We start from the raw sequence: 22,926 nt of genomic DNA on the forward strand, positions 1-22,926 counted from the left end.
ATTTCCTTTCCATGAACATGACCAGAATTAAAACCTGGTAAGATCTTTCTGCAATGGAAAAGAGAGAAAAAGGCCTACAAATCAGAGTATGAATGGGAACCTCTACAATTAGTGGGGACATCTAAAAGCTTTAGATGATCGTCCTCCAGGGTACGTTCCTCCTTAGGTCCCATACAGGATTCTTTGCCACTGGGAACTACTCAGCATATATAGAAATCAAAGCAGGTACCTCATCTTGTCAGATACCTTCTCTTCTTGATCATTACTTTGAAGTTATTCTTACCCATCTCTAACCCTTTAAATTCTGCAAGGAAGCAAGAGAAGGGAAAATAATTTAACTGAGTCAAGAAAAAAATTCAGATTGAAAGCAAAGAACATTATAGAAAAAAAAAAGAGAAAATTGTTTCTTTCTGTATCCTTTGTCTTTGTTTCTTAGTACCTGTTTCCCTCAAGCAAGAATCTTCTTGTGTAAAAAGGAATTAGGAATCAACATTAAACTAAATACCAGGCAGAAGCAGGAAAGCTATTCATCAAAACATATGATGGCCTAGTTCATCCCACTCAATCAGTAGAATGCACCAGAAATAAATTTGAAATGCTACACCTATATATGTTAAGAAGATATATGTTCACTGAAGACTTGCACAAATGCTGAGGATAATCTTTGATTTCTCTATTATCCAAGCTTCAAATGTCACACACTATCCAGAATCCACTGGTATCACAACAGTGCGTAATATTAAAAGATTATCAAAAATCCCAGCAAACAAACTAATCTATACCTTTTATTTATTTCTCTCTCCACAAACCTTTCCTTGTTCTACTCAAGAATGCATAAAGAGCCCACACGTAAATTTTTTACCTTTGGTTTTGTTGACAACACTCTCTTCCCTTTCTCTCTCACAATGTCCCATTAGATCAGGCTGAAACGATGCATTTCTGGCATTTTTCATACAAGGAAACAAAAGGAGTGGCTAAAATATATAGCATTGCTATCTCATTCAAAATCTAGTAGTTAGAGTAGTATCTCTGAATGCACAAGGCAGGCTTCAATTCTTGCTTCTTCCTAGGGTGATGAACCCAGATTTTTCTGGAAAGTATCCTTACTATCACATTACAGTGTACTTGGTGCTAGGTCTTTTAACCTCCCCTGTTAAATTGTTTTCCATTATATTATAAACAGATATTAACGGTAACTTGGATTAGAAATTGTTTCCTAATCAGCATCCTATATAATAATTGACAGTTAATATTTAAAAGACAAATGTAGACAGCACAAACAGTTAGAAGACTTATAACAGAATACCCTCCCCACCCCTCCAGTAGTCTCAGTGCACTGAAAAGAGAAATAGGAGACTCTGGTGCAAATCCCTGCCAACACCCAGCCAAAAAAGAGATTTGAACTAGTAGGAAGATGTCCCATCCCTCAAATGCCATAGTCTCCAAGCTGTACCTTTCTGAAGTACAATTTCTCTCTGCTAACAATTTTGAAACTAGCTTCAAATAATTATTCTCTAATAAAAATTCATTCTCAAATTTGTCCTAATTTCAGAATTGTTAGACAGTTTCAGCCACTTTACCATTTAGAAACATTTTTCCTGTCTTTAGTTTTACTACACTGTTAATATTGGATTTTTTTTTTCTTTTAGAGAGAATTCTAATGAGCTACCTTCCTTGTTGTCACAAAGTTCAGGCACTGCTATCTGTAATATTGGTATTTTATAATGGGAACCAATCATCCAATCCATTGCTAAGATCCAGGCTTCCATGTTTCCACACAGACTGCTTATAGCATCTCTCTATACCTCTATGTATAGAAGGTTTGTATGCACAGAGGAAATAATGATATTCCATAATAGCTCTCTGTGTAAACTCTCTTATTTCAGGCTGAGACACATGTGAATTAAGCTAAGCAGAAAAAAAAGCTCTTATAACACAGAATAAGTGTGTCTATGTGAAGGAGCTCATGCAGAATAGCTATCACTGCATTATTTTGCATTAATTTGCATTCTGCCTGGAGACACGACCTAAGCTTTCACTTAAAAAAAATACTGGTAGTCTTCACACCCAGCATATCAAACAAGAAACCATTCTAAAACATTTAGTGCAATCTTCCTGGGTTCAACCATATGATACAAGATTAATATTTATTACACAATGATTTATTTGAAAAGTCTTTAGAAGAAGATAGTTTGACCTTGTGAAGCACAGGAGAGGTTACTGAGGAGGCAGATGGAAAGACAGTCTGAAAGGATTTTCTGTCCATGACTTAAACATCTATGAAGTTAATTTTCTGCTTTTCCAGAACTGATTAGTTATTATGATAGAACACAAGTAAATCAATGGATTGTTTTAAAGAGAAGTCTGAGGAAACTTTTAAAAAAATATTTTCAGATGGGATTTCAGCATTACTTTATATTTGTGGAGAATTATATAAAAATATTAGAAATAAAAGGCTGTAAGCTTACTACTTTCTGGCTAATGCAACAGTAACTAATTTCACTGTTGAAAGTGAAATTATGTAAAGAATATTCACCAAAAGTTGAACACAATACTTCATCGTAAGATTTGCACAAGTAGTATTAAGTTCCCATATGCAGGAGTGGGATCTCTTCTGGTAACTAAGGACAAAAAAAAACATTTTTAAGAGTTCTTCGATGTCATAGGATGACAAAAGGCCGATTAAGACAGTACCAACAGGAAATCCACCTGATGGAATGTAAGACAAATCCAACATGATCCAATGTACAATGGTAAGCCTTGGGCTCAAGTAAAAAGTTTCTGTAATGTATCAAACTAAGAATCTCCTTCATTGGTATGGTTATAATGATCTTAAAAAAGAACTTTGTTTTATAGAAGAAGTTCTTCTATCCGTAAGGAGCAATTTGTTAGCAACATTCAAAGCAGCAAATGTATGGGCTTTCAGATAATATAATTTCAAATTTGGGTACAGTTATTTGACCTTCGCTTCCGATTCTCATTCATCCCCTAGGGCTGGTAGGTCTACGTGTAGAATAAGAAGCTGAAGAAACTAAGAAAAGTTATATTAACTTTTTTCTATAACTGGTTTTGACTTATATTGCGCATTATACTAGAAATTGTGCACATGTGCAGTTGATCCCATAGTATGACACCTTGTAATGAAGCTGAACTCAAATTTCCTGGAACACTGGACACTTCAATATTAGAGGCAAATAAGTCTGTAATATGATTTGCTCATCATGGAATATCAACTTGATAATGGACTTTTTCTGAGAGTACTTAGTTATGATAATGCACCTGCTCAGGAAATCTGCTAGACTGTTGCTTGTGAGAAACAGAGAGCTGTTCTGCCTCATCACTGTTGTGGCATCACTGTCCAGAATTTCATGGTTTCTTTTCCCAAAGGTGAAGAGCAGTAATTATTTTTGCAGATAATGTCCATAAAAGCCTTCACTGTGGAATCCCATTGAGCAGATGAAATAGTAAGCATGATAACCTGATGGCAGGTAATTCCACTCTTCAGACAGAAGTATGTTACTTCTTTATTTATTTAATGAATAGCTCTGCTCCTCATGTATTCAACAAGCATAAAGGAAAAAATCATCATAAAATGGTTTGCGTTGGAAGGGATCTTTAAAGGTCATCTAGTCCAACCCCCCTGCAATGAGCAGGGACATCTTCAACTAGAGCAGGTTGCTCAGAGCCTCATCCACCCTGACCTTGAATGTTTCCAGGGATGGGACATCCACCACCTCTCTGGGCAACCTGGGCCAGTGTTTCATTACCCTCAGTGTAAAAATTTTCTTCCTTATATCTAGTCTAAATCTACCCTCTTTTGTTTAAAACCATTAACCCTTCTCCTATCACTACAGGCCCCGCTAAAAGGTTTGTCCCCATCTTTCTTATAAGCCCCCTTTAAGTGCTGAAAGGCCACAATAAGGTCCCCCCAGAGCTTTCTCTTCTACAGACTGAACAACCCCAACTCTCTCAGACTGTCCTCATAGGAGAGGTGCTCCAGCCCTCTCATCATTTTTGTGGCCCTCCTCTGGACCTGCTCCAACAGGTCCATGTCTTTCCTGTGCTGAGGGCCCCAGAGCTGGACACAGTACTCCAGGTGGGGTCTCACGAGAGCAGAGTAGAGGGGGAGAATCGCCTCCCTCGACCTGCTGGCCACGCTTCTTTTGATGCAGCCCAGGATACGGTCGGCCATCTGGGCTGTGAGTACACATTGTCAGCTCATATCCAGCTTTTCATCCACCAGCATCCCCAAATCCTTCTCGGCAGAGCTGCTCTCAATCCCTTCATCCACCAGTCTGTATTGATACCAGGGGTTGCCCCGACCCAGGTGCAGGACCCTGCACTTGGTCTTGTTGAACCTCATGAGGTTCACATGGATCCACTTCTCCAGCTTGTTCAGGTCCCTTTGAACAGCATCCTGTTCCTCAGACTTTTCAGTGACACCACTCAGCTTGGTGTCATCTGCAAACTTGCTGAAGGTGCACTCGATCCCACTGTTTATGTCATTGACAAAGATATTAAACAGTACAGACCCCCGAGGGACACCACTCATCACCAATCTCCATCTGGACATTGAGCCATTGACCACTACCCTCTGGATGCGACCATCCTACCAATTCCTTATCCACCAAATAGTCCATCCATCAAATCCATACCTCTCCAATTTAGAGAGAAGGATGTTGTGGGGGACCGTGTCAAAAGCTTTACAGAAGCCCAGATCAATGACATCTCTAGCTCTTCCCTTGTCCACTGATGCAGTCACTTCATCATAGAAGGCCACTAGGTTGGTCAGGTAGGACTTGCCCTTGGTGAAGCCATGCTGGCTGTCTTCCCTATCCTCTTTAACATAGCTTCTCGGAAGATCTTCCCAGGAACAGGGGTGAGGCTGACAGATTGGTAGTTCCCAGGGTCCTCCTTTCTATCCTTTTTAAAAACAGGTGCAATGTTTCCCTTTTTCCAGTCACCAGGGACTTCACCTGACTGCCACGACTTTTCAAATATCATGGAGAGTGGCTTGGCAACTACATCAGCCAATTCCCTCAGGACTCTGGGATGCATCTCATTGGGTCCCACAGACTTCTGTATGTTCAGCTTCCTCAGGTGGTCTTGAACCTGATCTTCCCTTACAGTGAAAGGGACTTTGCTCCCCCAGTCCCTGCCCTGCGGTCCATCCACTTGAGAGGCGTGGGGAGAGAGGTTGCCAGTGAAGATAACAGGATACCTGTCCCTGCTTCCACTGCCCTTTAGTTTGACCAGCAGGTCTTGACTCAGCCATGCTGGTCTCTTGCCTTCCTTTCCTGATTTCTTACACCTGGGGATCAAGAGCTCTTGCACACTATGGAAAGAGTCCTTGAAGATCTGCCAGCTCTGTTCTGCTCCCTTGTCCCTGAGGGCAGTTTCCCAGGGGGTCCTATTGACTAACTCCTTGAAGAGCTGGAAGTTTGCTTTCCTGAAATTCAAGGTCCTGACTTTACTCTTCCCCTGACCCATATCCCTTAGGACTACAAACTCCACCAGTGCATGATCACCGCAACCCAGGCTCCTTCGATCTTGATGTAGGGCAATACAGTTTCCACACATAAAAAGGTGCAAAACCAGCACACCGTTGTGGATAAAATGGATGATGGGCCACAGCATGCACAAACACACGCTGGAGGGAAGGGATGCCATCCAGAGGGACCTGGACAGGCTTGAGAGGTGGGCCCCTGCAAACCTCATGAAGTTCAACCAGGCCAAGTGCAAGGTCCTGCACCTGGGTCACGGCAATCCCAGGCACAAATACAGGCTGGGCAGAGAATGGCTTGAGAGCAGCCCTGAGGAGGAGAAGGACTTGGGGGTGCTGGTGGACGAGAAGCTCAACATGAGCTGGCAATGCGTGCTTGCAGCCCAGAAAGCCAACCACATCCTGGGCTGCATCAAAAGAAGCGTGGACAACAGGTCAAGGGAGGTGATTCTGCCCCTCTACTCTGCTCCGGTGAGACCCCACCTGGAGTACTGTGTCCAGCTCTGAAGTCCTCAGCACAAGAAGGACACGGACCTGTTGGAGCAGGTCCAGAGGAGGGCCACGAAGATGATCAGAGGGCTGGAGCAGCTCTCCTATGAGGACAGGCTGAGAGAGCTGGGGTTGTTCATCCTGGAGAAGAGAAGGCTCTGGGGAAACCTTATAGCCACCTTCCAGTACCTAAAGGGGGCCTACAGGCAGGATGGGGGGGACTCTTTATCAGGGAGTGTAATGATAGGAAACAGGGTAACAGCTTCAAACTGAAGGAGGGGAGATTTAGATTAGGAAGAAATTCTTTACTGTGAGGGTGGTGAGGCACTGGAACAGGTTGCCCAGGGAGGTTGTCAATGCCCCATCCCTGGAAGTGTTCAAGGCCAGGCTGGATGGGGCTTTGAGCAGCCTGGTCTGGTGGGAGGTGTTCCTGCCCAGGGCAGGGGGGTTGGGACTAGATGATCTTTAAGGTTCCTTCCAACCTGAACCATTCTATGATTTGATGTTTTGTAGAACAATCAATTAAAACTTAATGCAAATTAGGTTTATAAACATCAACACATAGCACAGGCTTACATACAAGTCAGAACTGAAAACCAAGTCTATTGCAGCTGGTGGATTCAATTAGATGCATGATACAGTCAGCTGCAGAGACAGGAACCTGTTAAGTGTTCACCAATTTGGAAATCAGTGAGAATGCTTTGAATTCTATTTTGGTAGGATGGAACACTGTTCTTATAATTCATTAAGAAGTCCAGCTAACTGAACAAGTGGTGGGCATAATGCAAACCTGTAAAGATCTCTTGATTTAAAATGCCTTTGATCAACTAATCTTCTGGACAAGGATACATTTGGATGTAGCATCCCTTCAAACGTGCTGTTATTTCATTTCCGCAGATAGAGATACCAAATTGAAAGTTCTTGTGTTGCTAATGCACCACTGTAATCACACATGCTAGTTATTAAAATGGTAGTAGATATTAATGCTGATAGTCATAAAACATTCTGAAATTGGAGGGCTGTTTGAGAAAATCATCACCTCCTGAATTTGTGACAGAAGATATCAGATGAAGTCTAAACCAGTAAAACCTTCCCTTCCCTTCACTCCCCCCCCAACATAAGCTTCTTTCTCCAAATTCTAGAGTATTTTACTTAAATCTCCTACATGAAGCATATGAATCTCTTTAATTGCCTAACATGAGAGGGATTTTGGAAAACATGGAAAATAAAGGATAACTATGGATTATGGATTGGGAGGTCAAAGTAAAACGTACTGCCCTGGGTAACAAGCCCCACTCATTGTACCAGGCCAAATCTCTTCCAAGGGGGTATTCAGAGGCAGAAATCATTCTTGAGTCACTGTAATTCAGTGGGTGCTTTTTGCCAGCATAAAAGTCTTTCAAGCATACCAAGATTAGTGTCAGGTGCACATGAACCATATTCAGCTCCCTATTTGTTCCCCAGGGCTCAGTACTGGGGCCAGTTCTCATTAATATCTTTATCAATGATCCGGCCAAGAGGATTAAGTGCACCCTCAGTAAGTTTGCAGATGACAGTAAGTTAGGTGGGAGTGTCGACCTGCTTGAGGGCAGGAAGACTCCACAGAGAGATCTGGAGAGGCTGGATCAATGGGCTGAGGCCAACGGCACGAGGTTCAACAAGACCAAGGGCTGGGTCCTGCACTTGGGTCACAACAACCCCATGCAGCGCTACAGGCTTGGGGAAGAGTGGCTGGAAAGCTGTCTGGTGAAAAAGGACCCGGGGATGTTGGTCAACTGCCTGCTGAATATGAGCCAGCAGTGTGCCCAGGTGGCCAAGAAGGCCAACAGCATTCTGGCTTGTATCAGGAACAGTGTGGTGAGTAGGACTAGGGAAGTGATTGTCCCCCTGTACTCAGCAGTGGTGAGGTCCCACCTGGAATACTGTGGCCAGTTTTGGGCCCCTTACTAGAAGGCAGACACTGAGGTGCTGGAGCAGGTCCAGAGAAGGGCACCAAAGCTGGTGAGGGGTCTGGAGAAGAAGTCTTATGAGGAGCAGCTGAGGGAACTGGGGTTGTTTAGTTTTGAGAAAAGGAGGCTGAGGGGAGACCTTATCACTCTCTACAACTACCTGAGGGGTGGTTGTTGGTCACTTTTGCCACATAAAAAGTGATAGGACAAGAGGAAATGGCCTCAAGTTGCACCAGGGGAGGTTTAGACTGGATATGAGGAAAAATTTCTTCACTGAATGGGTTGTCAAGGATTGGAACAGGCTGCCCAGGGAAGTGGTCGAGACACCATCCCTGGAGGTATTTAAAAGATGTGTAGGTGTGATACTTAGGGACGTGGTTTAGTGGTAGACTTGACAGTGTTAGGTTTACAGTCAGACTCAATCTTAAAGGTCTTTTCCAACCTAAATGATTCTATGAAAGTCACTCAGCATGGATAAGACCAGCACTAAGTTTAAGTATTTATTCAGAATTTCAAAACTGAACTTGAAAGCAGCGTTCAGTCCCACACATGCTTATGAGTATATTAGCATAATCTCAAAGGACATCTGTATTATGACCAGCTTTCCCTAATACACACTTACCTAAAGTGTAGACAGGACAGCTAAGCTTCACTCAAGGGGGGAAAAAAAAAAAAGGGGGGGGGAAAACGCTGTGACAACAGCATTATGAATTTTAGTATCTTAAGTTAACATCATCTTCTGGAGGACCCAAGGATTAAATTGCAATGAAAACATTACACTGTATATGACCACTTTGTTGAATTTCCTCTGAACTTGAGATATCTATTGTAATGTCCACAGAAGATGCTACAAGGGATGTTTCAGAGCTCAAAATACGTAATATAGCATCTTTTCTAAAATTTCTTCTGACAGAGGTAATGTTTTATCACAAGTATCAAATTCTTCTATACTGGGTAGCTTCTGAAATGAACACCTCACCTCCTTATTTATCACTAACACTTCATTATGATTTCTGCTATTACCTTTTATCAAAGAAGTATATCAAGAAAACTGGATGAAAAATATAAATTAGTTCTTACTGCTGCCAAATTGATAAGTTTTCTATTATTGTTTTCCCTACACGTAGAAGTATTTAGTTCTAATGTAAAAATCTAAGTATCATCTGTTATTTGTGAAAATAGCAACTCAGATTACTAATAACTCACAGGCCAACTTTTAAAATGTCTGTCATAGTATAAGCTCAACTTGTATGACCTCAGATAATTTAGGATAGTTATTTATTGGCAAGGGTATACTCTTTCTCCAAAGCTTCAAGAAATAAGTGTGGTAAAGAAAGTTTTAAATCATCCTTATATCCAATTAAATCTGCATTACTTCTGAATTTAGAAGCATCCTGAAATATGCTTATCCAAAGCAAGACCTACAAGAAGATCCTTAAAAGGCAACCTCTGCTATCTTATTGTATTTATTTTTTAAAAACAAGGAGAGTTCCACCCCAGTGGAGCTGAGGTTATCAAAGCCTCACTATGCTCCATTAGTCCTGTTACCTAGCATAAAAGAAACAAAGCAACGGCAATAATCTCAATCTCATGCGCAGATATAAAAGTCCATATTCTAAAAAGGGAAAATATTAAAGCATGCAGCTTCATATATTACATTCATTTTTTTCTTATCTAAAAGGAACCTATCTCATTTTTCAAATACATTGTACAACTATTAATGAGACTGAACTCTGGTGGTTACACACAAAATTCAGCTCAGTCTCATAAAATTCCCTTATCAGTATCATCTTTCCAATCAACATTTTAAAGGATTGCAAATGTAAGTAGCAAACAAAACAAAGCACACCTTAAAACGTACACTCCAAATGAAGGAAGCTATGAAAATACTGCCAATTGTGCTTTATTTTATTTTTTTGTTTGCTATATTGATTCTGTGTGATCACCAAGAAATTAAGAGAAGTGCTAGAATGGACAGCGCCTAACCTAAAATATGCTTCCTTGCTAAACTGAAAGATATTTTATTGTCAGAAATTGTAAAATATATCAGAAGTACTCATTGGCTCAGAGAACAACTGTAATAAGGTATTCTCCAGAAGCAAAACATCGTGTGAAGTTACAGTGCATTACCCAGTTTTTAGTCAAGAAACAGAGAAAGACTATAGAAAGTCATCTACAGAGAGGAGGATTTTGGAAGGGAAGCTGTCTGAAGATGTTTGGTAGTGTGACCAAATGACCAACTGGATTTTTACATATCAAAGGTTAAAAGATTTTAAGATAAGCAGATATCTGAAGATGTGATACACCAACACATGCGTACTTGCACTAGTGCATACACTTCTGTGTTAGAGAGAAACATAAAACAACCATGGTTTGTTTTGTTTTTTATTTTATTTTTTTAAAAAACCCAATCATTTCCTCTCATCAGTTTGTCTACTTTAATTCCTTTTCCATGGGGCTCCAAAAGTATCTCCACTTCAGACTCCAGTGTTTTCAACCTAGTGCTGACTAGTTTCTCCTCCCCTATTCCACTGGAAGGAGGAGGACTAAATGAACAGTTGCCTGGTTGCTGCTTGGGGTTAAACCACAACAAGTAATGAACAGCTCTGCTGCCCTCAGGCAGACCTGCACTTCTTGGTCCTCTTCCTATATCCTGAACTAGACATGGTGAAGTAGGAAGGATCAGGGCCTTCTGCCACCCTCCTTTGTAGCTATAGCATCTTGATGTGCCCAAAGGAGTAGGAAGGAAACTTGACTGAATTAAACTCTACTCCAGTTCCACCAGTCTGCTGGACAGTTCTGTGTGTACCTATCACCCGATTATATAAGGTAGCTCAGTCCCTGGGGTTGCTCCAGTTTACACCATGAACCTAAAATTAAGCATGTATATCTGTTCTCTTGAATATCTGCATACAAGCACTCCTAAACTGGAATAAAAATAAATATACTAGAAAAATGTATGTCAGATAATCCAATAAAAGCCTACATTTATAAACCCATAATTAATGGTATTTTCACTTTCCTGCCTCAAGGCACACTTAGCTCAATTTAGCATCTATATCAATTTCAGAAGTCACTGAAGTCTGTGTCACTGTCTATATCCAATGGTAAACATGGTCCTTAGTCAATATTAATTCTAACCAGAGCCTTCCTCCTTCAAGACAGAGAGTAAATTGCTTTTTAACCCTGTTTTTGCAGGATCATAGTTATCCCTTTATATGATACTACTTTAAGTATAAGCTAGCTAGATATTTTCAAGAAATGCATTCTAAAGTAATTCTAATCATATAGAAACTATTCTTCCCAATTGCAGGCAACTTTCCTCCACCCTCCCACACATAACTCAAAAATAACTACAGTTCACACAGCAGATGCAAAGCAAGGACTTTTAGAAATAGACCGTATACTGTAATTTTTAAACATAGCTGAGACTCTGGATTAGAAATATAGTCTCAGTTTCCAATTCTACCAAAGGCTCCTTCATACTTCTACCAGAAGTATGATCTTGGACATGCGATTATTTTGTTTAATTACTCACATACTGAAGGGACACAAGTTAACTTTTTGTTCAATGAGTGTTGTAAGGATTGAACAATATCTGTGAGATATTCAAATACCACATTAAGGACTACTTAAACATGCAAGAAAGCAAGCAAACAAGTTATGAACCTGTGGTAGCCGGAGTACATAGCAGAACAAGCCTCACAGTTGGAGGATCTCTCAGGTGCTGAGCATAAATTCAAGGGAGAGGAACTGTTACCTTCACAGCAAGGAGATTGAAAAAGCGTTTAGGCCCTTTGTATGGTCACCCCACAAAGGTTTTACAAGTTCCATCAGTTATTTCCATTGAGCACCTAAATTAACAACCTCCCCAAGCAAGCAAACAAAAGTACAAGACAAACACGGGATTTCACTCCTCTCAAATATTTCTTAGAAAAAAAATAATAATTAAAGGAATCCCACCTAGCCAGATCTGCACAGCAGGGACCCTACACACCCCAGAAAAAAACGGCAGGAAACATGGCCGCTTTCTTATATTCCCGAGGCAACTTTCACTTTCCGGCTCGCTGCAAAGGCAGAGTTTGCGGCCCAGCTGCGAGGACGGCACCAGCCGTAGCACCAGGAGGAGTGCCTGGTCCTCCGACCTAAGACTCCGGACGCCTCTCATGCCGCGGCCACCCTACCCTACCGCCCACTCGTCCATTGATCCATCAACATCAGGCAGCAAAGCCCGCAGCGACAGCGGGAGGGAAAGAAGCAGCCCACAGCTGGGCCCGCACAACTCCCCTCCCAGCGGCAGCGCGAAAATCCCTAACAATAGCTGGGCCCGCGGCTGCGCTGCGCTGCGCTGCTCTGCGCTGCTCTGCCCTGCCCTGCCCTGCCCTGCCCGCCCGGCCCGCAGGCAGCAGCTGCCAGAGATGAGACATCCCAACCCACCCCTCGCAGGCAAAACACCTACCCACACCATCCCAGAACCCGACGACAGAGAAATGACGAGAGAACAACCCGTCCTCTCCCTCCACGACTCCGTACCCAAACCCACTACGGCCCCTGAAATGGCTGAACAAAGGGAACCTTGCTCCGCCTGCCACCACCCCTCCGATTGGCCGGGGGGGGGGAGGGGCGGGGCTGCGCGCGCGGGGGGAGGGCGGGGGCGTCACTGGCCGGTCAGCCTAGCAACGGCGGCCTAGTCTGCGGTCCGTGACCTCGGGTGTGATAGAGACGGCAGTGAAATGGCCGCCCGGCTCCGCCCAGCCTCTCAGTCCCGACCCCCGCCCTCGGCCTCTCCCGGGCTCCCATGCATAGGGCCACTTGTCTCTGCTAATCCCCCTGCTTCCGCACGGCTTGCTGCTGGAGACACGTGCACACGGGCCTCATGCCCAGACACTGACTCCTGCCTGGGGACAAGGGGGACGTTTGCCCTCCTTGTTACCAAAGACAGGCCCCTGCTTTGTTTATAACCATGTGCTAACTAAAATGTTGTTTGTTTCCTACTAACCTTACTGTGTGAGAAAATAGTCACTGAGCTGATGTTACAGATAGTGATAATGAGGAGACAGCCAGAAGTAGCTCATCACCAAGGATGGGATAACAAGAAGTAGTTAATCACTTCGAGGTTCTTTTATGCATCAAGTATGTCCTCCTATACCAATTAGGACAGAGCTGTGGCTACTTCAAGGAACACCCTTATCATCCTCAAGAAGTTGGCAAACTTACAGCAAACTTTTACTGTCCTGAGATGACTCAATACCTTAAAAGGATAATGTGAGGAAGGGTCTCCTTACCCAAATGACCACCGAGAAGCTCATGCTTGTGCAGAAGTGTTTTGCTGATGCAGCAAAACTTAATACGCATGTGCAAAAAGGCTATTCAGTCATCCTAATGAATATGTAACCCTAGGTGGAGTTATGTATTAGGTAGGTGGAATTATGAGAATCTTTTGTGTATAAATAATGGGTGAATATGCCCAGTGAGGTGTGCTAGATTTGTGGGTTTTCCCCCTAGCACCCGACATTGAATAAAGCAATATCTCCTTTCTAAACTACTTTTGGTTTTGAGAGCTTTTATTGCTTTTATTGCCCTCAGGGGCACCAACACACAGTCCCCTTTCTCCCGACCCACCACCGCCTCCCTCAAAGAGGCACTAGTGTGAAGGGCCACTAATCCCTCAGGCAGCACATACCCACCCATAAGGAGCTATCTTACCTCCTCAGCAGTACCTGTCCCTCAGACCCACCAGCACAAACGGGCCCCTCACACGTGCCCTTCCCTTGGGGCACTGCCAGGCTCCCCAGGCTGTGCTCCTCTCCCCACACCCCCCACACCAGGGGAGCAATGGCAGCAGCGGCAGCCAGCTGCAGGGGCTCCACAGGAGCTGTTTGACACACATATCAAAAATCATAAAAATGAAAAACAAGACTAAGGGCTAGGCAGCAAAGATGCATCACCCTGGATTTCATCTTGAGTTGGCAACACAAGTGCATAGCCAGGGTGTTCCTGGACTTCTCTGGGGATGAATGGATTGAGAGCAGCCCCGTGGAGGATCTGGGGATACTGGTGGATGAAAAACTGGACGTGAGCCGGAAACGTGCACTTGCAGCCCAGCTGTATCCAGCCAACTGTATCCTGGGCTGCATCAAAAGCAGCGTGGGCCAGCAGGGCGAGGGAGGTGATTCTGCCCCTCTGCTCTCGTGAGACCCCACCTGGAGTACTGTGTCCAGCTCTGGGGCTCCCAACATAAGAAGGACACAGACTTGTTGGAGCGAGTCGAGAGGAGGACCACAAAGATGATCAGAGGGCTGGAGCGCCTCTCCTATAAAGAAAGGCTGAGAGAGTTGGTGTTTATGGTGGGTTGACCTTGGCTGGCTGCCAGGTTCCCACCAAGCCACTCTATCATTCCCCCTCCTCAGCAGGACAGGGGAGAGAAAATAAGATGAAAAAACCTTGTGGGTCAAGATAAAGGCAGTTTAATAAAGAAAAGCAAAGGCCGTGCAAGGAAGCAAAGGAAAACAAAAAGATTTTATTCTCTACTTCCCATCAGCAGGTGATGTCCAGCTACTTCCCAGGAAGTAGGGCCTTGGTACACGTAGTGGTTGCTTACGAAGACAAAAGCCTTAATAATGAATGCCCCCCCCCCCTTCTCTTAGCTTTTATTGCTGAGCGTGACATCGTATGGTATGGAATATCTTTGGTCAGTTGGGGTCAGCTGTCCTGGCTCTGTCCCCTCCCAACCTCTTGCCCACCCCCAGCCTACTGGCCTTTGGGACAGGGGTGTTGGAGAGAAAGCCTTGATGCTGTGGGAGCACTGCTCAGCAGTAGCCAAAACACTGGTGTGTTATCAACACCATTCCATTTTGTCTACAAATACAAAGCACAGCACTATGAGGGCTGCTATGGGGGAAGTTAACTCCATCCCAGCCAGACCCAATACAATCTCCACCCCTTATTCCATACCATCGTGCTCAGGTCCCACATAATTTGATTGTTGGGTGCCAACACCAGCTTGGTTTGGGTCATTGTTGCACTCGCCCAGTTCCTTGCAAAGCTCACTCTTCATCAGGTTCAGGTAGTTCCTGCTACATTACTTCCTACAACATACAACTCACATCACAGAATATTTTTCCCCCAAGGTTAGTATAGAGTACGGGCCTCTTTTCTTGTTCAGCAGTCTCTAGGGCTAGTTGGATGGCTTTCACTTCTGCAAACTGACTTGACTCACCTTCTTCTTCAGTGGCTTCAATGTCAGGATCCATCAGTAAACAAAGCATAACACCTTTCATCTTATGATAACTCATTATATGGTGGTGCCTCTTGGGCATGAGCCACCTCCTCAGGCAATGCTCCAAAATCTCTGCCTTCTGGCCAGTCCATGATCTCTTCCAGGATTCCTGGGCAGCTGAGTTTCCCTAGTTGAGCCCGTTGTGTGATCAACACTACCCACTTACTCCATGTAGCACTGGTTGTGTGATGTGTAAAGGGGATACTTCCTTTGACCATTCAGTGTAGCATGGGCAGTTGTGGTGCCAAGAGGAGATATGCTTCTGTACCAACAACTTCTGAAGTGGCTTGAACCCCCTCAAATGCTGCTAGTATCTCTTTTTCAGTCAGAGTGTAGTGGGCTTCTGATCCTAAAAAAACCCTGCTCCAAAACTGTAGTGGTCAACCTCAGGTTTCTCCTGATGTTTTCTGCCAGAGGCTCCAGGTGAGACCATGTTCCCCAACTGCAGTGTAAAGTACATTTTTCACAGCTGGTCCTGTCTGGACAAGCCCAAGAGCTACCGCATGAGCTATTTCCTGTTTGATCTGCTCAAAGGCTTGTTGTTGCTCAAGGCCCCACTCAAAATAGTTTTTCTTTCAGGTCACTCGATAGAGAGGGCTCACAAGCTGACTATAATCTGGAACATGCATTATCCAGAATCCCACAAGGCCTAGGAAAGCTCATGTTTCTTTCTTGGTGGCTGGTGGGGACATAGTTGTTCTTTGACTCGCAGCAAGCCCACAATGAAGGGATCTTCCGAGAGGCCAGGCAGGGTAGATAGCTGTTTAGTCTTTGTGTTCACGGTGGCTACACCAAAAGCCCATCAGTACCCCTTTGGGTCCTTGAAGTACCTTCTCCTGATGTAGTCTATGCCAAGGATACAAGGGGCCTCTGGGCCAATCACAATGGGATGCTTTTGCCACTTGTCCCCTGTTAAGCTTGCCTCAGTCTCCAATACAGACAATTGTTGGCATCCCCCATCACTCCAGAGATCCCTATGGGTTCTGTGCCCCTATACCCTGATGGCACCAGCGTACACTGTGCACCAGTGTCTACCAAATCCTTATACTTCGGTGGGTCTGATGTGCCAGGCCATTGAATCCACACAGCCCAGTATACCTGATCATTCCTTTCCTCTTCCTGGCCGGAGGCAGGGACCCTCTATTCCTGTTCCTGGTCAGAGTATTCACTGTCTGACCCTTGCAGTGCCAGACCAGAAGTCCCCTCACCGGGATCAAGGGAGGTGATCTCAGTCCTTCTGTGGCTGGGCAATCGCTGATTGCCTTCTTGTGTCTCTACAACAACTAAGCCTTCTTGGGTGGTCCCTTCTTAACAGCTGTCTTCCCTCTCAGTTCATATACACGGGCTTCCAGCTTAAAGGTGGGTTCACCATCCCACTTCCTCGTGTCCTCCACCTGGTCATGGAGGAAGAACCAGAGTGCGCCATGTGGCATGTGCCTGGGGGTCCCTTTCCCTCTGACCAGGGCAGGAGAGGACTGGATCCTCAGGGCACCCCTAACAGGTGCTGGCCCATGGGGATGAGGAGGGACAGATATTTTCTTCAATTTTTTTGAGCCAGGAAGAGGATCTCTCCACAGTTGGTGTATCCGTATCTGGGCAATACAATGTTGCCAAGCTGTTAGAATATGATGCTGGGGCATTTTGAACCCCCTTTCTCCACATGGCCCATATGCACAGGACGTCATATGGATCTTTGGAGACCTCATCATTATCTAGGTCACCATAGATGACTTCCAGCACTGCTAATTCTCTCAAGTACTGGATGCCTTCGTCCACGGTAGTCCACTTTCCTTCATAGTTTGTGAGATCTTCCTTGAATGGATATCTTGCCCTCACACTTGAAAGAAGCCATCTCCAGAGACTGCAAATTGCTGCCTTGTTTCCAATTCCTCTCTCAATTCCCTGGTTTCTAGCGAGCGATCCTAGCTGTTGGGCTTCCTTACCTTCCAATTGCTGACTCTTGGCCCCACTATTCCAGCACTGGAGCAGCCAGGCAGCAATCTGCTCATCTGCCTGGTGGCTGTAATCTTTCCTCACGTCTTGAAGTTCTTTTGATGTCAGGGATGGGATAGTTTCCACCTCTTATGTGATTTCTCTCGCTTCTTCCTCCTGTTTCTTTGATGAAGCATTGGCTTCCTCATCAAACTCCTCCACAGGGGTGGCTTCTGTGAGAAGGCACCAGAAGCTGCCCCCATGTCCGACAGGGCCAGTTCCAGCCAGCTCCAAGATGGGCCTGCCGCTGTCAAAAGCTGAGCCCATCAGTGACGGTGGTAGCGCCCCTGTGATAACATATTTAAGAAGGGGTAGAAACTGCTGTGCAACAGCAGCTGGGAGAGAGGAGTGAGAATATGTGAGAGAAACAACTCTGCAGACACCAAGGTCAGTGAAGAAGGAGGGGGAGGAGGTGCTCCAGGCTCCCCTGCAGAGATTCCCTTGCAGTCTGTGGTGAAGACCATGGTGAAGCAGGCTGTCCCCCTGCAGCCCATGGAGGTTAATGGTGGAGCAGATAGCCACCTGCAGCCTGTGGAGGACCCCACACCAGAGCACGTGGATGTGCCTGAAGGAAGCTGTGACCCCATGAAGAGCTCATGCTGGAGCAGGCTCCTGACAGGACCTGTGATCCCATGGGGGACCCCATGCTGGAGCAGGGGAAGAATGTGAGGAGGAAGGAGCGGCAGAGACAAAACATTAGGAACTGACTGCAACCCCCATTCCCCATCCCTCTGTGCCACTCAGGGGGGGGAGAAAGTAGAGAATTCAGGAGTGAAGCTGAGCCTGGGAAGAAGGGAGGGGTGGGGGGAAAGTGCTTTTAAGATTTGTTCTTATTTCTTATTATGCTAATGTGATTTGATTGGCAATAAATTAATTTCCCCAAACCAAGTCTGTTTTGCCCATGATGGTAATTGCTGAGTGTCCTTATCTTGACCCATGAGCCTTTCATCGTATTTACTCTCCCCTTTCCTGTTGAGGAGGGGGAGTGAGAGAGCAGCTTTGGTGGGCACCTGGTGGCCAGCCAAGGTCAACCCATGACAGGGTTGTTTGGTCTGGAGAATAGAAGGCTCTGGGGAGACCTTATTGCAGCCTTTCAATACTTAAAGGGGGCTTATGAGGAAGACAGAGACACTTTTTATCAGGGCCTGTAGTGACAGGACAAGGGGCAACAGTTTTAAACTGAAAGAAGGTAGATTTAGGTTGGACATAAGGAAGAAATTCTTTACTGTGAGGGTGGTGAGACACTGGAACAGGTTGCCCAGAGAAGTTGTGGATGCTCCATCCCTGGAGGTGTTCAAGGCCAGGTTGGATGGGGTTTCGAGTAACCTGGTCTAGTGGAAGGTGTCCCTGCCCATGGCAGGGGGGTTGGAACTAGATGGTCTTTAAAGGTCCCTTCCAACCTGAACCATTCTATGATTTTGAGTTGCATAGCCAGCTATCGTGGCATATTCATTCATGGCTGGGGGTATCCCAACAAGTTACAGCAGCAATCTCTACTTGTGCTGCAATCGTATACCCTTGACTGTAAGCATTAGATACTTTTATATTAAACAATGAAAGCTAATAATTCTCTCCAATTTCTAAAGCTTACAGAGCATTTAGAAAAACACAGCCTTGAGACAAACTCAGAGTTGATAACTTTGCTTATGGTTCCCTTGTGCATCGCCTACTCCCAGGGATGCACAGTCCTCTCTCAGGCACTGTCCTCATTCAGATGATCCTCTCCATCTGTCTCTTAGGCATGCACATACCCCCCCTCCTCCCATGATTTAACAATGACCAAAATCACTAGACAGTGTCTTCCATAGAGAGAGCTGCTTTCCCAGCCTCTTGTTTAAGACAGCACCGCAATGTTGCTCTGTTACGTCAGCTCTAGCACTGTGACAGGCTACTTCCAATATTTTAAAACTTAATTTTAATTTCTTTTAAAGGTCATTTTCTAATCCTCATTGTTGCAGAGGAAAACTTGAAAACACGACTGGGCTGAACACCAGAAGTTATACGCATAACAAGTCCATCATTCCAATGCTATGCCTATTTGATGATTTTCATGGGACCTGTCTGGTGTTCTTGCAAGTATTAACACTTCAGTACTATGCCTAGATGTTGTGCAAAAAGATCTGTATGTGCACATTCAAAAGGCTGCTTCCCCCTTTAAAAATCCCTACCCACACAATCCAATTAAATACCTGTTATTTATCTCAAGTATTATTTTATATTTTTTTTTTACATTTACATTTATTAATGTTCAGAGTAGATTGTATTGTAGTTCTAGACTGTACTTAGTGTCATTATTGACCGAGTTTTAAACTAGACTTGTTGGGGGAGGGAGATATTATCAGGCTTGTTCATGACAAGCCAAGGGATGACACACCAAGGTCTGAGGGATGGGTTGCTTGCGAAGGCCCTCAACCTGTTGCTCTGAAATCTGCTGGGTACGCTGCAGCACACTTGAAGTCTTATGGGGACGAGCCAGGGGCTCCTGAGGCAATAGGAACCGGAGGGTCACAGATAAAACACCTCAAAGGAAGGCCACCTGAAGAGCAGAATGAGGGAAATGCAGCCATTCCAGCCTGTAAGTCAGCTTCATCGGGCGCCCAGCTGAAGGGCCTCTATGCAAATGCACATAGCATGGGGAACAAACAAGAGGAGTTGGAGATGTGCGCACACCTGCAGGGCTGTGATCTTATTGGCATCACAGAGACGTGGTGGGATGGCTCCTATGATTGGAGTGTTGGAATGGAGGGATGAAGGCCCTTCAGGAAGGACAGTCAGGGAGGACAAGGAGGGGGTATTGCCCTCTATGTCAATGAAAAGCTGGAGTGCATGGAGCTCCACCTGGGGATGGATGAAGACCCAATGGAGAGCTTATGGGTCAAGATTAAAGGACATGCAGGGGCAGGTGACGTTACAGTCGGGGTCTGCTACAGGCCACCTGACGAGGATGATGGAGCAGATGAGGCTGTCTATAGACAGATAGGAGCTGCATTGCGTTCACAGACCCTGGTCATCATGGGGGACTTCAACCACCCTGATATCTGTTGGAGGGACAAGAAATCCAGGAAGTTCTTGGAATGTGTTGACGACAACTTTCTTCTCCAAATGGTAGAGGAGTCAACGAGGAGAGGAGCCATGCTGGACCTGTCCTTACCAACAAGGAGGGGCTCGTGGTGAGTGTTAAGCTCAAGGCTAGCCTCGGCTGCAGTGATCATGAAATGGTAGAATTCAAGATCCTTAGGGCAGTGTGAAAGGTGCATAGCAAACTCACTACCCTGGACTTCAGGAGAGCAGACTTTGGCCTCTTGAGCGATCTGCTTGGCAGAGTACCATGGGAAAAAGTACTGGAGGGAAAAGGGGCCCAAGAGAGCTGGTTAGTATTCAAGGATCACCTCCTCCAAGCTCAGGAGCAGTGCATCCCAAGAAAGAACAAGTCAGGCAAAAACACCAGGAGGCCTGCGTGGATGAACAAGGATCTCCTGGACAAGCTCAAAAGCAAAAAGGAGGCCTACAGAGGGTGGAAGCAAGGACAGGTTGACTGGGAGGAATACAGAGAAACTGTCCGAGCGGCCAGGAACCAGATTAGGCAAGCTAAAGCCCAGATAGAATTAAATCTGGCCAGGGACAACAAGAAAAACTTCTATAAGTATGTCAGAGATAAAAGGAAGACTAGGGAAGGTGTGGGCCCTCTCTGGAAGGAAACAGGAGACCTGGTCACCCAGGATATGGAGAAGGCTGAGGTACTGAATGACTTTTTCGCCTCGGTCTTCACTGGCAAGGGCTCTAACCACACCACCCAAGTTGCAGACGGCAAATGCAGGGTCTATGAGAATGAAGAACCGCCCACTGTAGGGGAAGATCAGGTTCGAGACCATCTAAGCAAACTTAATTTACACAAGTCCGTGGGACCTGATGAAATACATCCACAGGTCTTGAGGGAACTGGTGGATGGAGTTGCTAAGCTGCTTTCCATTATATTAATTAAGCCAGAAGGCGTACCACATCTCAAGGGTCAAAACTACACACACAACTCCCTCTCTGAAATGCTTATACACCAATGCACGCAGCATGGGGAATAAGCAGGAAGAGCTGGAGATCTGTGTGCGGTCGCAGGGCCACGATCTCATTGCAATTACTGAGACGTGGTGGGACAGCTCACGTGACTGGAACGCTGTCATGGATGGCTATGTCCTTTTCAGGAAAGACAGGCCAGCAAGGAGAGGTGGTGGAGTTGCTCTTTATGTGAGAGAGCACCTGGAATGCATCGAGCTCTCACTAGGGGCGGATGAAGAGAGGGTCGAGAGCTTATGGGTAAGGATTAAGGAGCAGGCAAATATGAGGGACACTGTTGTGGGTGTTTCTTACAGGCCACCTGATCAGGATGGGGAAGCTGATGAGGCTTTCTACAGACAGCTGAAGGTAGCCTTGCAATCGCAGGCCTTGGTTCTCATGGGGGACTTCAATCACCCTGATATCTGCTGGGAAGACCACACAGCCAGGCATGCACAGGCCAGGAGGCTCCTCCAGTGCATTGATGACAACTTTTTGACACAGGTGGTACAGGAGCCAACAAGGAGAGGAGCACTCCTGGACCTGGTACTGACAAACACAGAGGGACTGGTGGAGGACATTAAGGTTGGGGGCACCCTAGGCTGTAGTGATCATGAAATGATAGAGTTCAGGATCATGGGTACTATGCACAAAACAACAACAAGAAGTAAAATCACAACCTTGGACTTCAGGAGGGCTAACTTTGACCTCTTCAAGAAACTGCTTGGAGAGATCCCGTGGGCTAGGGCTCTGGAAGGCAAAGGGGCTCAAGAGAGCTGGTTGGTATTCAAAGACCACTTCCTCCAAGCTCAGGATCGGTGCATCCCTAAGAGCAAGAAATCGGCCAAGGGACGCAGGAGACCTGCATGGTTGAGCAGGGAGCTTCTGAAAAAGCTCAAGTGGAAGAAGGAAGTTTACAGTAAGTGGAAGAAGGGACTCACCCCTTGGGAGGATTACAAGAATGCTGCCAGAGTGTGCAGGGATGAAACGAGGAAAGCCAAGGCCTCCTTGGAATTAAACCTGGCTAGGGATGTCAAGCTCAACAGGAAGGGCTTCTACAAGTATATTGGAAGCAAAAGGAAGACCAGAGAAGTTGTGGGCCCACTGTTGAATGAGACAGGAGCCATGGTGACGGAGGATGCGGAGAAGGCGGAGTTACTGAATGCCTTCTTTGCTTTGGTCTTTACTGCTCAGCCCAGCCCTCAGGAGTCCCAGGCATGGGGGGAATTAATGGGGAAAGAGGAAGACTTCCTTTGGGTTGAGGAGTATCGAGTGAGGGATCAATTAGGTCAATTAGATATTCACGAGTCCATGGGCCCCAATGGGATGCACCCGAGAGTGCTGAGGGAGCTGGCGGAAGTCATTGCTGGGCCGCTCTCCATCATCTTTGAAAGGTCCTGGAGAACAGGCGAGGTGCCTGAGGACTGGAGGAAAACCAATGTCACTCCAGTCTTCAAAAAGGGCAAGAAGGAGGACCCAGGGAACTACAGGCCGGTCAGCCTCACCTCCATCCCTGGAAAGATGATGGAACAGCTCGTTCTGGGTGTCATCTCAAGGCATGTGGAGGTTAAGAAAGCTATCAGAAATAGTCAACATGGATTCACCAAGGGGAAATCATGTCTGACTAATCTGATAGCCTTCTACGATGGCATGACTGGATGGAGAGA

General features: G+C 45.5%; 1 protein-coding gene across 11 annotated transcripts in view; it reads right to left on the reverse strand.

Annotated features, from left to right (window-relative positions):
- The window catches only part of LOC141735684 (transportin-1-like), a 104,884-nt gene extending 92,356 nt beyond the window's left edge, over positions 1 to 12,528 (reverse strand). For 4 of the 11 annotated variants that reach the window (XR_012584809.1, XR_012584810.1, XR_012584811.1 and 1 more), the window contains exon 1: positions 12,401 to 12,486. Coding sequence is in view for 2 of the 11 variants with exons in the window: in XM_074568770.1 (XP_074424871.1) it covers positions 12,401 to 12,409 (9 nt within the window). In the remaining 9 variants the exon portion in view is untranslated. Of the gene's footprint in view, positions 1 to 11,610; positions 11,702 to 12,400 lie in introns of all 11 variants that reach the window. The other 7 variants (XM_074568768.1, XM_074568766.1, XR_012584812.1 and 4 more) reach the window with 6 other exon arrangements.
- Positions 12,529 to 22,926: the final 10,398 nt, after the last annotated feature.

The sequence above is a fragment of the Larus michahellis genome, chromosome W (assembly GCF_964199755.1).
Source record: "Larus michahellis chromosome W, bLarMic1.1, whole genome shotgun sequence".
Classification (NCBI taxonomy): domain Eukaryota; kingdom Metazoa; phylum Chordata; class Aves; order Charadriiformes; family Laridae; genus Larus; species Larus michahellis.